Source organism: Branchiostoma belcheri, unplaced genomic scaffold (assembly GCF_001625305.1).
Source record: "Branchiostoma belcheri isolate BF01 breed outbred unplaced genomic scaffold, Haploidv18h27 scaffold6, whole genome shotgun sequence".
Taxonomy (NCBI): domain Eukaryota; kingdom Metazoa; phylum Chordata; class Leptocardii; order Amphioxiformes; family Branchiostomatidae; genus Branchiostoma; species Branchiostoma belcheri.
In genome coordinates this window covers 2831923-2846983 of record NW_017804242.1, presented here as the reverse complement: position 1 = coordinate 2846983, position 15061 = coordinate 2831923, and the positions used below count along the sequence as shown (strand labels likewise).

At 42.9% G+C, this 15061-nt stretch overlaps 3 protein-coding genes across 4 annotated transcripts; 2 read left to right on the top strand and 1 right to left on the bottom strand.

The window, feature by feature from the left end:
- The first annotated feature begins 113 nt into the window (after nt 1-113).
- Nucleotides 114-7492, top strand: LOC109482611 (centrosomal protein kizuna-like). Of its 2 annotated transcripts, XM_019785411.1 has the most exons (14): nt 114-226; nt 417-479; nt 988-1150; nt 1281-1355; nt 1510-2299; nt 2477-2945; nt 3121-3285; nt 3504-3654; nt 4005-4191; nt 4587-4658; nt 5036-5086; nt 5592-5736; nt 6014-6270; nt 6494-7492. In XM_019785411.1, the coding sequence occupies exons 1-14, from the start codon at nt 162-164 to the stop codon at nt 6592-6594; spliced, it is 2754 nt and encodes a 917-aa protein (XP_019640970.1). In that variant the 5' UTR covers nt 114-161; the 3' UTR covers nt 6595-7492. The 2 variants fall into 2 exon arrangements, with proteins under 2 accessions (XP_019640970.1, XP_019640971.1); XM_019785412.1 differs by lacking the exon at nt 5036-5086.
- Nucleotides 7140-11155, bottom strand: LOC109482612 (MAP3K12-binding inhibitory protein 1-like). The gene is made up of 10 exons (XM_019785413.1): nt 10974-11155; nt 10473-10589; nt 10203-10287; nt 9395-9498; nt 9098-9194; nt 8726-8812; nt 8277-8468; nt 8073-8170; nt 7912-7959; nt 7140-7604 (listed from the first exon to the last, which is right to left on the bottom strand). The coding sequence occupies exons 1-10, from the start codon at nt 11061-11063 to the stop codon at nt 7494-7496; spliced, it is 1029 nt and encodes a 342-aa protein (XP_019640972.1). The 5' UTR covers nt 11064-11155; the 3' UTR covers nt 7140-7493.
- A 211-nt stretch (nt 11156-11366) lies between these two features.
- LOC109482255 (probable C-mannosyltransferase DPY19L1) lies at nt 11367-15059 on the top strand (the record flags this gene model as incomplete). Its single annotated transcript, XM_019784946.1, is given in 4 exon segments — nt 11367-11619; nt 12845-12932; nt 13943-14626; nt 14628-15059. Coding segments are annotated over 4 exon segments (1362 nt in total), but the record flags the coding sequence as incomplete, so codon positions are not given.
- Between the last annotated feature and the right edge of the window lie 2 nt (nt 15060-15061).

Sequence of the window (15061 nt, the reverse complement as noted above, 5' to 3'; positions counted from 1 at the left end):
CACAATATATCAGTTTAATTTTATGATAATACTTTGTATTATCATGCTTAGTTTGTGACCTAATAAACCTTCAAACGCTTAACAATAAAACGCAAACATGGTTGGTTGCTGTCATCATTATTCTCGCGCTGCCTGTCGGGAGAAGGAGGCGGGTGTTCAAAATGGCGACGAGCAATGTCGAATTTTACGCTAAACTTCAACAACTTCAAGACCAACTGCATGCCAGGTATCTATCGAGAGATAGCTCAATATATCACACAAGATTTCCAGACAGTATTTTGTGTTGATTTAGGTAGAAAAAGACAAAGTGCATGCCGAATTTTTGTTGAAAAAGCCCTGGAAACCATGACAACAATCTGACGCCAGAACAGGAACTAGAAAATTATTGATTTGCACTTGAATATTCTCTCTTCTAGCGAAGAACGACGTTTGCAGTTGGAGAGGCAGATGAATTCCTACATGAAGTCGGACAAAAGACTGTGAGTGCTCTGTGTTAGCACAGATCTGTGTTGCGATTTATGTTTACCCAAAAGTTATAAATAAATCATCTATCATAATTTTGGAACACTACTTACCCGGTAATACAGACTGTTATAATAGACTAACTTTGTTGACTCATGACTGGTAGAGTTGTGTTGTGATATGTTTTCTTCTTCTACCAAGAAGCTCCTTGCTTCTACTTCCGCTTGGCAATGAATGTCAGCAGGCAGTTATGGCTACATCATAAGGCATAACCGGGCAAATCTGATTCAAGCTCAAGTGTAATCGATGGATGTTTTACATAACATATAATTTTAGGGATGTTTCTGAATTTACATTTACAGATGTACCTACAGTGACTACAGTATGAAATGTCAGCAGAGCATTTTGAGTAATTCGTAATGCATAACCCACATGCAGACATGAATCTGTCATAGCTCAGCTGTCAATGGATTTCCCAACTGTCTATATATCAATAAGCAGCATCACAGAAAGTAATATTTACAGGGCACGACTGAGGGCAAGTAAGCTGCAGGCCTATTGGACCAAGCTGTGTGAAGACGAGCAGAAGAGCCGCGTCCGCAATGAGCAGCTTCTCAAGGACTTCAACAGGGTGGAGAGTCACGTCAGCATGCTGTCGGCCAGGACAGACAGGCTGAGGGAACTCAAGGTGATTCTTCTGCATATACACTGCCACAAGTTACTTTTAAAACCTGTGCATGTCTTTGTTGCTATTATCTTAAGTTTCACTGTCTGAGAGGTACTTTGTATATCAAGATTCATCTCTGTTCCATTCACAGAAACAGTATGAGGCCCATATAGAGAGATTGTTCCCAAGATGGAGAGAACAACTGGAGAGAAAGAGACAAGAAAAGGTATGGTGAAGAAAAATCACCATCTGCTTTCTTATACTTTGTGTGGTACCAAAAAGTGTCACAAAGAAAATACATTCTGCTCTTTTATGCTAGGCTGCCTAATGCAACTTATGTCCAATTAATCTTATTCACTCTTTTGTTTTGATGTCTACAGCTTACAGCTCCAAAGAATCAGCCTCCTCAGGTAGCCAGCCACGACGCAAAAACTCAGCCAATGGACTATGGACCTCACGCTACAGACCCTAGAGGCCTGTCCTATCCTCTTTCTAATTCAGGACCAACAAGTAACATGCTACCAGGGCTGCATCAATCCAGTCCACAACTAGAACATGCACCACCTGCTCCAGCCTACCCAAACTTGGGTCCCAGCAGCCACTCCACACCATATTCCATGCCATACAGTAGTAACACAGGGCTACCTAGGCAGCAAGCTTCCACTGTGGACAGCCCAGACAGCTGGAAAATGCATCCAAAGCAGCACACTGAAACTGTACCACAGTGGATGCCTCCACCACAGTCGACAGACGTCAGCATTCTCCCACACTCGTCAGTGGGCAGAGGCAACCCACAACCCCCATCTGCACATTACCAGGAGCCTACACATGCTGACAGGAGGCAGGGAAACCCTGATGGAGGCTACGAGAGCAGGCGGCCAATGGTGAGGTCAGCGTCGTACTCAGAAGAACAGGAAACAGCACCAGAATATGACAATCAGTTGAACGCTCACACAGGCAGGTACAGAGATGATGCTGGTAGAGAAGCTTCTCCTAGAGACCAAGGGAAAATCAGGCCAGGGGCAAGTCCCAGACAGAATCACCCAGGGAGAAGGAGGGAAACAGAGGAGGCACTACAAGATGAAGGCAATGTAACACCTGGGAGAAGGAAGACTGATTCTCCAAGGAGAACTGGGCAATCCCCAAGGCACAGCACCAATAGACAGCAAGGTATTACCACTTAGTTTGTTCCTTCTGGACTTTTCTTAGAATTGTCAAGAACTTTGTTTGAAAGTTACCTGGTACCAATGCATGAAGCTTTGGGTAAAATTTGTTAGTATGAATGTAAGTTAGTAGCTTTTTTTTCTTAAAAAGTTTTGCTCACTTTGTCCTTATTTGTGATTCCAGCTTTCCGTGACATGTCACCAGAAAGAGACTCCCCTCCCAAATCCCCACCAAACAATGGTAACAACAGTGACATCGACAGTGAGCTAAGCCTTCCGCTCAGTGATAACGGTGACACTAAAGCCAAGACTGGCCCATCCAGTCCTGTTCCCTATTCCTCCACCAAAGGCAGTCCCACCATGTCCCCAGGCCTGGGTGCCACCTTCCCTCCTGACTCCCCCAGGTCTGCTGCCCACGACATCAGCTTCACACCAGAGTCAGTCAGGACTGCCTCTGTGACCCCACACGACCTCCCGGACTCACCCCCCTCACCCGCATCACCTGATCAGTCTGAACGGGACGTACCACTGAGTATGGAGGGGCTGCTGGTACTGCTGGACGTCATTGAAGAGGCGTTGCCCAGATTACGAGGACGGGGAGGGCTGTATGGGCGAGGGGACTTAGATCCAGAGCTGGCAAGGGAAATCATTGAGTACGTGAGCTTGGTTTCTTTCATGTAGCATCCAATACATCATCATCTGTCAAGTTCAACACTAGGTTGCATTACTCAACTCCATCATAAAACATCATCAGTCATTTTACTCTGGATATCATGAATCTCTTTATACTTGTTAACAGGTCACAAATTTGTGCCCTTACGCCCTCAGGGATGCTAATTCAGGAGGCAGTCCCCATGATGAGGACCCTGGTGTGTTGAGTGCCGTTGTGAGTCAGGAGCTCCCACGTGTCACCAGTGCTCTGCCAACAGGCTGTCTCCTCACCGACAAGTTACTGTCTGGTCGCATGGCCCTGGTGGACGATGTCAGTGTCAGGTAATCAACATTCTTAAAAGTACAGAGTGTGTTCACTCATCCTCTGTATCAATGAACCAGGCAGGTGATGACCACCATGTTGGTGTCCCTAGTTGAATTTTAATGAATCGTAGCTCCATCCATTTATGTCTTTTATCAGCATTGTCTTTTGAATTCTTTTGGTATTCTATTCTTTCTATGAATTTTCTGCTGAGCACATGAGGTTGTGTTGTCCACAGGTCCAGCCTGTACTCCCACTCAGTCCCACTGTGGGATCGCCTGGTGCAACACTTCACCCTGCTGGTACGGCGTGGAGTCATGGAGGCAGAGGACATTGCAGACGTGTTCTCACCACTCTTAATCAAACCTGGGTCTACTCTAGTGCAGAAGGTAGTCAGTTTGTCATCTGTCATTCTGCCTTTGCAAGGTTTAGACATGCTTGCACTTAAGGTTTTGCTAGATTTCTCAGGGGGTTGACAGTTGACACTATAAAGGTCAACCTTGTGTGTTCCTTAATGTTGTCCATCCATTTTTTGGGAAAGTTTGATTATTGGTACGGTTTGTCTGACCTAGAGAGACTTTTGGCACCCTTTTAATTGTTATCATAACAGTATATGATGATATTTTATCTGTCAGATTAGTTTAACAAGTTTGGCTGAAATATCCATGATTTCAACCACAGTCTGGTACAGTAAGGTCATGATTAGATGTTGAAACATCCTTGTCCCTGTGTGCCCCAGGCTGCTGAGCTGCTGGCCATCGTGGTGCAGGGCTGTGCCGGGAATCAGACCCTGGCTGACGACCAGGGCAGTGAGGAGTCAGCCACGTCATCTGCCTCCCTCCCCATCCCATCCTCCCCCGACCCTCCCCGGGACACTCTGCACAAAACTCCTCCTCTTAATCTTACCAATTCAACTGGAAAGAGAGGTACATGGGTATATAGTATATGTTCATGTCATACCTGTGTTCAACTCACATTCAATATGGGTGTTCTGGCCCAGGTGATATCTTACGGTATCACACACTTTAACCAACATTGTGCTTGAAGTTTTCTTCACAGAAAAAAGGTGTTCAAAATACCTTAGAGTCAGACAGACAAACATATTCTGTACATTTTTTTCTGGCTCCTGATACTTTCAGCTGATGAGTTAGACATTATTATGTCAACCTAAAGAAAACTTATTGAACCTTAAACAAACTTGCAATTGGTTGGAAAGGACCTGTTTGAAAGTATGAATGACAACATGTACTGGTAAATAAACCTCTTTATAAAAGTGGATGACTAATGACAATGATTGTACATGTATATTCTTGTCCTACAGCTCCCAGCAGGGACACAGAGGAAAGTGAGGATGAAGGAGACAGCTTCTTTGACAACAATGTCCCTCTCACAGGTCTGACCACTTATACTGTTATGTAGAACTTCCTTCTGCCAATGGACTAGTCCCCTGCTGTTGTCATTACACAGCTGTGTGGCCCAAGGTTCTATTGTGCCTCTTGGTTTTAAGTATGACTATGAGTACTAATGATTGCAATTTTTGAATGGTTCACTTATTGTTGGGTTTAAAATTTACATCTGTTAAGGCAGTTCTAATGAAGCTGTCTTGCAAATAGGAGGCATGGTGCTGAGAGCCCTTGGAAGTAAACATGCTCATGTACAATGTGTAAATCCAAGCATGATTAACCAGATTTGTGTTGATGATTAGCTTGTGTAAAGTTCTAATGGATTGACCCAATCTTATGCCTGCATTGTGTTTCTAATGCATGTAAGATGGACAGGGGATGACTATAAATTTGGATGTCAAAATCTCACATGAGGATGGTAAGTTTTAAATCCCATATGAAGTAGAGGGCTGTTTTCTCTGGTAGGTAGTAGGTTCTCTGTAGCCTAGGAAGTACGAGTAGATTGTTAGAGTCATAACAAGTAGAACTTTACGACTGTTGTGATATGACACCTACCCTATGGCTAGTTTGTTACCGCACTTCCTCTATCCAGTACAGCAATGATTGCTGTCACCCATTCACTGCTTAAAAAATACAAAAATGTTTTCAAATTGTAGCACTAAGTAAAAATTCTTCTCACTGTCTTCCTAGTAATTTTTCAGATTGAAATTACTTGTGCTTGTAAAGTTTTGTATTGGTATTTCTTTGTGCTATTTTGAACTTTCCCGACGTCTGGTCTATTTCTCTTCCTGCTAGTTTTTGTTTAGGTTGAAATTTATTATGCAATTTTTTTTCTATTTCTTTGGTTTGTGATTATGTGCTATTTTGAAGCCTCTGGACTATGAGTGTGGTGACTGATCCAGCTTGCCCTGTGTGTTGTGCAGACACGGCTGCCTACCAGAGCCTGATGCGCAGCAGCCTCCAGCAGCAGCCTGCAGCACAGCTGTCCGAGGAAGAGCTGGAGGGAGACAGCGACCTGGACGGTATCGAGGCTGCGCTGTCTCCTCATCCAACTGCCTCAACAGTCAGGTAACTATATTTGTGCTTACATGACATATGCATTTGAAGAAAGGTATTAATGAGGCACCATTTGAAGTACGTTAGTCCATATTTCATGTACATTGAATTCATCAGTTGAAATGTGCTTGAATTTAAAAGATATCTCCTAAACATCCACACAAAATTTTGGGACTATGCACTGGCTTTTGAGTGACATAAATGTCCTGGTGGAAAGAGTACCCTATATTTCTGCACACTATTTAGCAATGGCATCAATGTTTTCATGAAATGTCTTCTTTGCTTGCAGAGGTGGTAACCTAGGCCGCAGCCTGAGCTGTGAGGACTCAGTAGACCATGACAGCCCGAGAAAACGAAGCGGTCCCCCGTCCCCACGATCACCGCTCCTCAGACAGGCGTCCCACGAGGACAGCTCAGTCTCCTCCTCCCCCACCCAGTCCCCACGCTCCCCTGTGGGCTATGTACCCTCTGCCATGGAAAGGAGCACCAGGTCCATGGGGTCCACCGGCACAGAGGGGACAGCAACAGGCCCAAAGAGGCCTAAAGGTACAAAAGACTAAGACTTTGCAAGAGCTTCTTTATTTCAGATATGTAACTGAATACTGTGTGACTGCAGTTTAGGATGTAACAGTGACCTGACTGCTGAACACCAATTACTTACAATGTTGACTTCAGGTTATAAAATCCTATTTGTTTTGACATATCATCTGTGGATGTACAGAGAAGTCTCCATTGTGCAGTCTGATCATTAGCGTGTTCTGTCCTGCAGGTTTCTGGGGGGAGTCTGATGATGATGTTGATGATCTGGCAATCAGCACAGGGAAACAGGACCAGTCAGGAGAGGATGATGACTTCGACTTCTATGGTTAAACTGTCCAGCACAAACCATTAACCTATCTATCTATGGACAAGCCATCTAAAGAAATAAATCTGATCAGCTGACAATTTCTGTCAGCTTGTATTTGTTTTCATATTTACTGTTGAAAATGTGACAATGAAAATGTATGTTACACAGATCAGTCAGGCAACAGATGTAGACAAGAGCTTGGTGGATGTCATCTAATTGTACATTCTATGTAATAGGAGTTATACCATTCAGCTGACAGGGTTTTATAGTGTTTTACAGTGCCATGTAACATGGTGAAATAGAATTAGAAAAGTGAATAGTAAAGAAACATTGATAGTTTGCACTGATAATAACAGGAAACTGGCCATATTACATATATTCTGGAGTAGTTCTTACAGTCATACAGTTATTGGCAGGATCATGATGATTGCCTGGCATTCATCATAGTTTTGTGCAGTTAAGCCATGGGCAGGTAGGTGGGGCTGTTGTAATGCTGTGATAAATGAAGTTATGGAAAGTCATATTTTCTTAAACTATCCCTTTTCTACCATGACATGACAGTGAAACCATCACTACAAGTTGGTAATCTTTTGAAGATAAGAGTGTTAGGTTTTTGCTATTGGAATACAGGATGTACATGGGATAGGTGACAATGTGAAGTAACAAGCTTTTCCCCAAACCAAGTAAAGCATGACAACTCATAAGTGTATTGTACCCACTGTACAGTAATTATAATGTGCGTACAAGCTGGTTTCTAAAACAACATTGTCATTAATACTGATCATTCAACTCTACTATAATTTTACAATCCATTGTTCCATGTTGTAGAATGACATCCAACTTATGCCAGAGAGGAAATGCAGGCTTCTGATTGTACATCAAGATGTTTGCCTTTTTTTATGTGAAACTGACTTTAAAAAGTTCACTGGAATTCATCTGTGTTGGTTGTTGGGTACAGCAAAGTGTCCTTTTTACTGAGGAGGGACTCTCGCAGGGCCTTCATCCGCTCATCTATCTCCTCTATGCTCATATCCTGCAAAAGATCACAAAAAAGAAAATGTCTAATTAACCATTTTGTACTCAACACTTTTAACAGTTTGAAGTGTCTTATTGGCAAAACCTATTCTAAATCAATTAGCAAATTATGGCATTGCACTCGCCAAACAAATAATACTTCCCGGTCAGCAGTTACAATTTTGCCACATAAAGATCTGCCAGAAGCAGAAGTCTGTGCAGTCTGCACAGTTTTCTGGAAGTCTATCTAGAACAACCTGTTAATAGATCATGTAACTTGTACATGTACAAAAGTAAATACATGTAGCAATAAAAAGTACCCTCACCTGGTGGACATGGCTGCCTGGCTCCTGCTTTTGGAACTTTATAGCCGGCTGAAATAACGAGAGAGAGAGCTGCAACTTTCCAGTACATTATAGACATTGTTATACGCTAGAATCAGCTACATAATTCAATGTTGACAACAACCCAAACCAGTGTGTCTCACCCCCAGCTGAAAGTACTCAGGTGACAGCCCCTCCAGGTGCAGGATTCGGTTCTCCAGCTGCTTCAGTCGGCTGTAGATATCTGTGTTCACCTGTGTTCCTGTGTTAGGACACAAGTCACAATTAGTTTTAACTTTCTCCCTGCTGATTATTTTGCTACCAAACAGCTTAAGGAGGCATGCGCAACTGTCAATGGACAAACTGACCTGACTTGACCTTGAGATGAGACTCCATGTTTCTCAGCCGCTCCTCTATCCCCTCTGACACAGCTGCTGCTGTGGACGGCACGGCTGGTGATGTACCAGGCTCTGACTTCACAACTGTCTGTGAGGGAGTAGTCGATCTGGGGACAGGTGTCTGTCTGGTCTGGGGTCCATATGGGTTCACTACTCTGCAAACTGAAGGACATACAATTACACAGATTGTTTACGGCCCCTGTATGTGGAGCTTTAAAAGAGTCCAACACACTTATTGAGAAGAGATGGGATGAAACTCAAGCAAAACTACACTACTGGCTAAAAAAATCATGTTTCACCACACCTTTGACTGTTTGTGCTCCAATACTTGTTAGTGTGCCATCTAGGCTATGCATACCTTCAAACCTGGGTGTCTAAACTTATCATCTCTACCTGCTAGTATTAGATATCATACTAACCTCTGATGTGGCTCCTGCCTACCCGTGGCTGGTACACTGCATCTGTCCTGGCACAGCTGAAGTCTGGCTCTGTCACACTTCCACCTTCTGTACAGAGCAAACAGACAGATATTGACTCCTGCATGTAGTCAGATGTAGAGGCTTCAAATCTTGTCACTCTGTTACTTGTGTATGCCATCCCTAATTTATGCTGACCAATACTTATCAGCATTATTGGTATGTTATGTATGTGATCTGGGCTATAGCTACCATCTGGAAGTATAGAAATGATGTGTTACTACTTGCACTTTGCCAGCATATGCGTATACAGTGAAACCTGTACTACTGGTAATCTGGGGTATTTAGTTAGACCATCTGGCCATTGTGGCATACCTGGCAGGCTGGGTTTGACAGCCCCAAACTCTCTTCTGTTGTTCTCATCAACCTCTGTCTGTTTCCTCTGCAGAAAAGCTTGGATTCTTCTCTCAATCTTTGTAAAGGACAGTTGGTTTCAAGATTCAAGGAAGAAAAAAGACATTAAGGAAGTTGAGAAAAGAACAAATGCAGGCACATATCATTAGGTACATGAAAATACAAAGCTCTCTGTCTTTGAACTGAACTCCAGAATATACCTCAATCATGTCAGGGGAATGTCTTACAACAATGTAACACAACACATCATTACCCCACCTCAGCTTTGCTGGCCTTGATCTGCACCAGATTAGGGTCTACTTCTGGGAGGGGCAGTTCTGGTAAGTCCCCAAGTTTACAGTCATGGAATTCTTCTTTAACAACTGAAATGAAAAAAATATATTGTACTCAGTCCATAACCATGCACAATATACGAGTAAGTACCCTTTCCTCCTCACAGCCTGAAGGCACAGGTAGTAATCTCCAAGCAGATCAAGGAGATTACACAGGTAGCACAGTTAGTCCCCTGAAGCCCTGTATTTTAATGATACTCTTAGTATACTGTTAGGTACCCTGAAACATGTAACTACAACAAAAAGAAGCTGTTTTTATTTCATCTAGGGGTTGTGTTTGATGTTCTAAGTGATTTCACCCCCACACTGCTCAGATTTATTGAACACACAGCAGGCTAAAGGTCAGGCAGACTTCATCCTGTCAGATGTTTGCAAATGGATAGTAAGTCACTTAAACCAGGATGGGTGGATAAGGAACAAAATCCCTTTGTCCTCATTAATCACATTTTAGTGCATTATGATTGACAATTTGAGCTATGATCACACCCACTTGTAACCCTTTTATTTAGTGAGTTTTCTAGGCAGCATCTAACAAAAGGTACAACTTCGAAAGCCTATAATCAAACGGTTCAAACCAACTCCTGGTAAGCTCCTCCTGGCTGTAGTACTGTTGCTGCATGTACCTATTGCACTCTTTAGCTCATTGTGCTCGTATATACGATCATGCTCACTCTCTGGATATGATGCTACTAGTAAATCCTAAAGACCAAGATATTCTCCTTGTTACAACCTACCCTGTTCTTCCAGTGGTGTGGGGCATTCCATCTGAAGTGAAATGTCATCTCCAATACTCATTGCTGTCTGTGTGTCTTTTAAATTCTGTGGAATAAAGGAAGTCCCATCAACTTGTCATGAATTAAGATGGATACCAGGCTAGCATATTGACTGTCAACTTACTAGTAGGATCTGTAGTCAAGGTGGCTCTAACTAAGCTATAGGCATACTCATATTTCACAGTAAAACCAATAGTCATATGATTATGACAGCATGAGAAACCACATCACCTGGAGTTTGTTGCAGAGTTGAGTCAGATGCTCCATCACGACTCCATGTGCCACCTGCTGCTGAGATAGTCTGGTTCTGTCCAGATGGAGAGATGCAGCTGAAGGGTCAACTCTCAGCTGCAAAGGTGGTACAGATTGATAAAATATACATCATGTAAAGTTATGTTTATGTTTCTTTGTTGCTAATGTTATATGACTTAGCAAGTTAGTAGGTTTAAGGGGCTGGTGACAGAAACATCCTGTCAAGAGTGCAAATTAAATTCTTATTGACATGACAACAACATCAAAGGTTCTTATTGACAGGCACCGTACAATACAGCCATCAAATTGTGTATGGATCCTGCCATAAACATTAGTACCGTTAGACTTAACTTATAACCCCTTATGTAACGCTACCTCCCAATCCCTCACAGTTTCCACTGATAGAACTGACTAGTAGAGTTATGTTTGGACCTCCTTGCTTGGATATTCATACTCAGCCATGACATTTCATATTATTACCTTGTCAAGAAACTGTTTGAACGCGTCAAGAACTGCAACTAAGACAGGTTCTCCATCAAGGGTCTCTGCCTCCATTTCTTCCAAATCCATGAGTATTTGTCAAAAGTAAAGTAGGGTTTATAACGCCCACAAAAACACCTGGCACACAACAACACAGCAGGCGTGCAGGAAATCCCGTTTGAACTGTGACCCCAGGTTATACCAAAGAATGCACAGGGTATCCAAGATTTTCAATAATACTAACATGATAAAACTATTGAAAATAATTACTGTAACAAATTTAATGTTGGTATTTTTTAATCTAAGGTGTGTTTTCATTTTGCTTGATTCATCATATTGCTATCTATTATCACACATTTGTAATTTCATAGCAAGTTTCACCCTCCCCCTATTGGTATCGCCCACAGTTCGACGTGTAAAAAGTCCGTTCAGAAACTAGAAGGACGAGTCCTCTCACGTTCACGTCTTCGGGCGGCAGGTAGAGAAGTATGGCGGTCAAGAACAGAAAAGTCCGTTCAGGGGCGACAGCCAAGTCAACCTCGGAGACAGACGGTACTTTCCCTCAGGGATTCAAGGGCTTTGGAAGCGGAGTAGTCCGGGTAGTAGTCATCAGTGTAGTCGCTATCGTCTTCAGTGCTCTCCATGGGTAAGTGCGGGAACGTTTATACGTTCAGGAAACTAAAACTAGAAGTAGGAAAATAGTTTGTGTCCTCCGTTCTGCAACATGATAAGTTTTCATATAATACAGATTGTCTGTTCAACCTTCGGTGATATCTGCTGTAAGACACCCAATGCAGTATTATCCATTTATGAACGACTCATAAAAGTCGATCTGGCTCTGGTCTGGACCTTTTCTCCTTAAATAAGTTAAATACTTCAATGTCACTAGATACTGATCTGTTGTGGTGTTGGGTATGTATACTGTTAGGAACTGACGCTCTACCTAGTCATTCGTTTTGGTTTGAACAAGCTAATGACAAACACTATAAATCGTTTGCCTCCGATCTGTGTGACATCAGTAGTATGACATCAGAGGGTGGACGTTTTGTGGATCGTGCTCACGCCCATGTGTTAATTAACCTCGCTTGATTAACCATCTCCCTGATAAGGTAGCTATTAGGCGCAAATTTTGCATTGGTTATGGGGTTATGCAGTAAGAAAAGAGTTAATTAGTGCAGTTGAAACTCATTGCTTTGGCAGTGCCTTTATAGCAAGGTTATGGAAGATTTTGCACATGCCTATTTTATTTAGAACACTATTGATATTATATGCTACTTCTAAAAGAAATTTCCTCCATTCTTTTGGCTTTTTCTTCCCACCTGACAAAAGTTAATCAGCCTTTCTAATGGAAGAAGCACGCACCACCAGCTGACACAACACGTTTGTATCTCATTCCTGTAAGAACAGTGACACAACCGAACAGACACAAAAGGCCGCCAATCCTCTAACAAAAGCAGGGTGGATAATCTGATCTATAATTTATCAACATGTGTAACAGATGTGATCTTGTACCAAAGAGCATATTAGTTCCTTGTGTTCACTGCTGGAGAAATGGGCCTGGCAACCCTGTTTTCACACTCACAGCACTGCATGCAGTTAAGGTGTTGAATAGAAATGTGCCACTTTGAGCTGCACTGCATATTGAGAACACACAGATGGTTTTATAAATTACATGTATGTGATTTACTTCAAATGGTATAGCACAGAGTTTTGCCATTATTATAGGCCACACTAATTCGGTTTCTTGGTCCTCGGATGTATGTAGGAAATCAGCAACCAACACTTCAACAGTGTGATTTGTATGTGTACTTTGTGTGACCTTGCCTCATACATTCGATAACATGATGGCTGCAATTTTTTGTCTTCTGCAGATACCACATTTCCAGCATGTTTGAGAGTGACCGCCATTTCTCCCACCTGTCCACCTTGGAGAGAGAACTTACCTTTAGGACTGAAATGGTAAAAAAATCTTCTAGTTGTTTGGACTAAATTAAAGTCACTGGATATCAGTATACAGGACTCTTTGGTATCTGTGTCCTTTTCGCAGTCTCCTGGGTTTTGTGCTTGAATAAAACTAGCGCCCAGGAATGTTATCATTGGAGTTAACCAGAGATAAGGAGAGTAGATGGATTTCAGGCTACCTGGAGATGAAAAAATGGACAAGATGTAATCCTCCCAGCAAGCAAGGTTTTTTTTATCATCCAGGCTGTTTGTATAATATGATGTTAGTGTATCCACACCAATACAGTCTGCCACAGGTGATCAGCATAAATTCTTTTCGTTTGAGCAACAGAACCTTTTAAGTGGTGATTCTGAGTTATAATGAAAGTTTATTGCAAATTCATGCCCGAGGGCTAATTGCAAGAACATGATAACAACAGTAAACAGTAGAATGATAATAAGTGATGCTAATGCTACTTTATATATACATTTGTAGTTATTGTTGGGTTTGATTTCTTTTCCGTGTGCAGTGGAGTATGAAATGGCCGACGTTTTGCGAGATATATAAATTGGGAGGTGTTAATAGAAATGCAGGGTCCATACAGCATCCCACATCAAGCTCTTGCCCTCAGGCTATCTTTTAACCCTTGTTTGGAGCTTTCCATGTAAGTCTAGCATGAAGCATTCTCTGTGTTACATCTGGTTCCCTGCTTTTTGTGGTTGTGGTGCAGGAAATGGATTATATAGGACTTTTCAACCTCTAGCTCAGGAGAAATTTGATATTGGGTTTCTCTGTGGGTACTTACAACTTTTTTATAAGCCATAAATGTGGACCCAAAATCTATCTTATCTGTATTATAATCAACTGTAATGAAGGATAGCTAGGATTGCAGGATAGCTAAAAGGGAGTGAAAATATCATGTACATTCAAAATTTCTAGTAACATCATGAAGAATGCTTGGACAATTAATCTTTTGGCACATTTTGTTAACTAGTCTTTCCTTTTTTCTCCTTTCTCTCTCTTGTAGGGGCTGTACTACTCTTACTTCAAAACCATTGCAGAGTCCAGAACGTTCTTGGAAGGCCTCCATGCCGTGATGTACGACAACATGACAGAATATCCAACAACCATCAACGTGCTGAAGCGGTTTAACCTGTACCCGGAGGTGGTGCTGGCGGCCTGCTACAGGGCGTATGAAGCCGTCATGGGGATGTTCGACATCCCCACCAAGCTGTGTTGGACGGTCAACAGAGGCGAGGGGATGTCCCCTGTACAGAGCTGCGAGGGGATGGGAGAGCCAGCTTACTTCTATGTTAATTCAGTGTTTGTACAGAATGGTCTGATGATGGGCCTGTTCTTCATCTTTGGTACCTATCTCAGTGGCAGCATGGTTGGTGGTGTTCTAACTGTAGCGTCCTTTTTCTTTAACCACGGGGAGTGCACCCGTGTGCAGTGGACCCCTCCGCTCCGAGAGAGCTTCGCTTTCCCCATGCTGGCCTTGCAGATGTTCCTTGTCACACGCATGCTGAGAAGTCGCAGCGTTGGCTGGAAGCACGTCGTGCTCCTGGCTGCCTGTAACATCACCTTCATCCTGCCCTGGCAGTTTGCACAGTTTGCCCTGCTGACACAGATGACTGCAGTGTTCCTGGTGTATGTGATGGGCTTCATCCCCGCAGACAGGGTCAAGACCATCGTTACAGGACACATCCTGGGGGCTCATGGTCAGCTATGTCCTGCTCTTTGGCAATGAAATGCTGCTGACATCCTTCTATGCTTCTTGCCTTCTCACTGTCATGGCTATTGTTTCCTTCGAGCCACTTCTGCAGAGGCAGACTTTCAGTATTGCTGTCATGGCGCTTCAGGGGATCTTCTTCATCGCCGGGTGCATCGGACTGAAGATTGTGATATCTAAAGTGCTGAATGTCACAGATGATGCTCACATCGCCAACATCCTGCGCTCCAAGTTCTCTGACTACCGCGACTTCCACACCATGCTGTACACATGTGCGGCTGAGTTTGACTTCATGCCATTAAAGTCACCCATTGAACTCTCGCAGACCCTCGTGCTGCCGGCAGGACTAGTGGTGATTGTCATGATCATCTACAAGTGCATCTTCCCACAAGTCAAGAAATGGTTCTCCCCGAC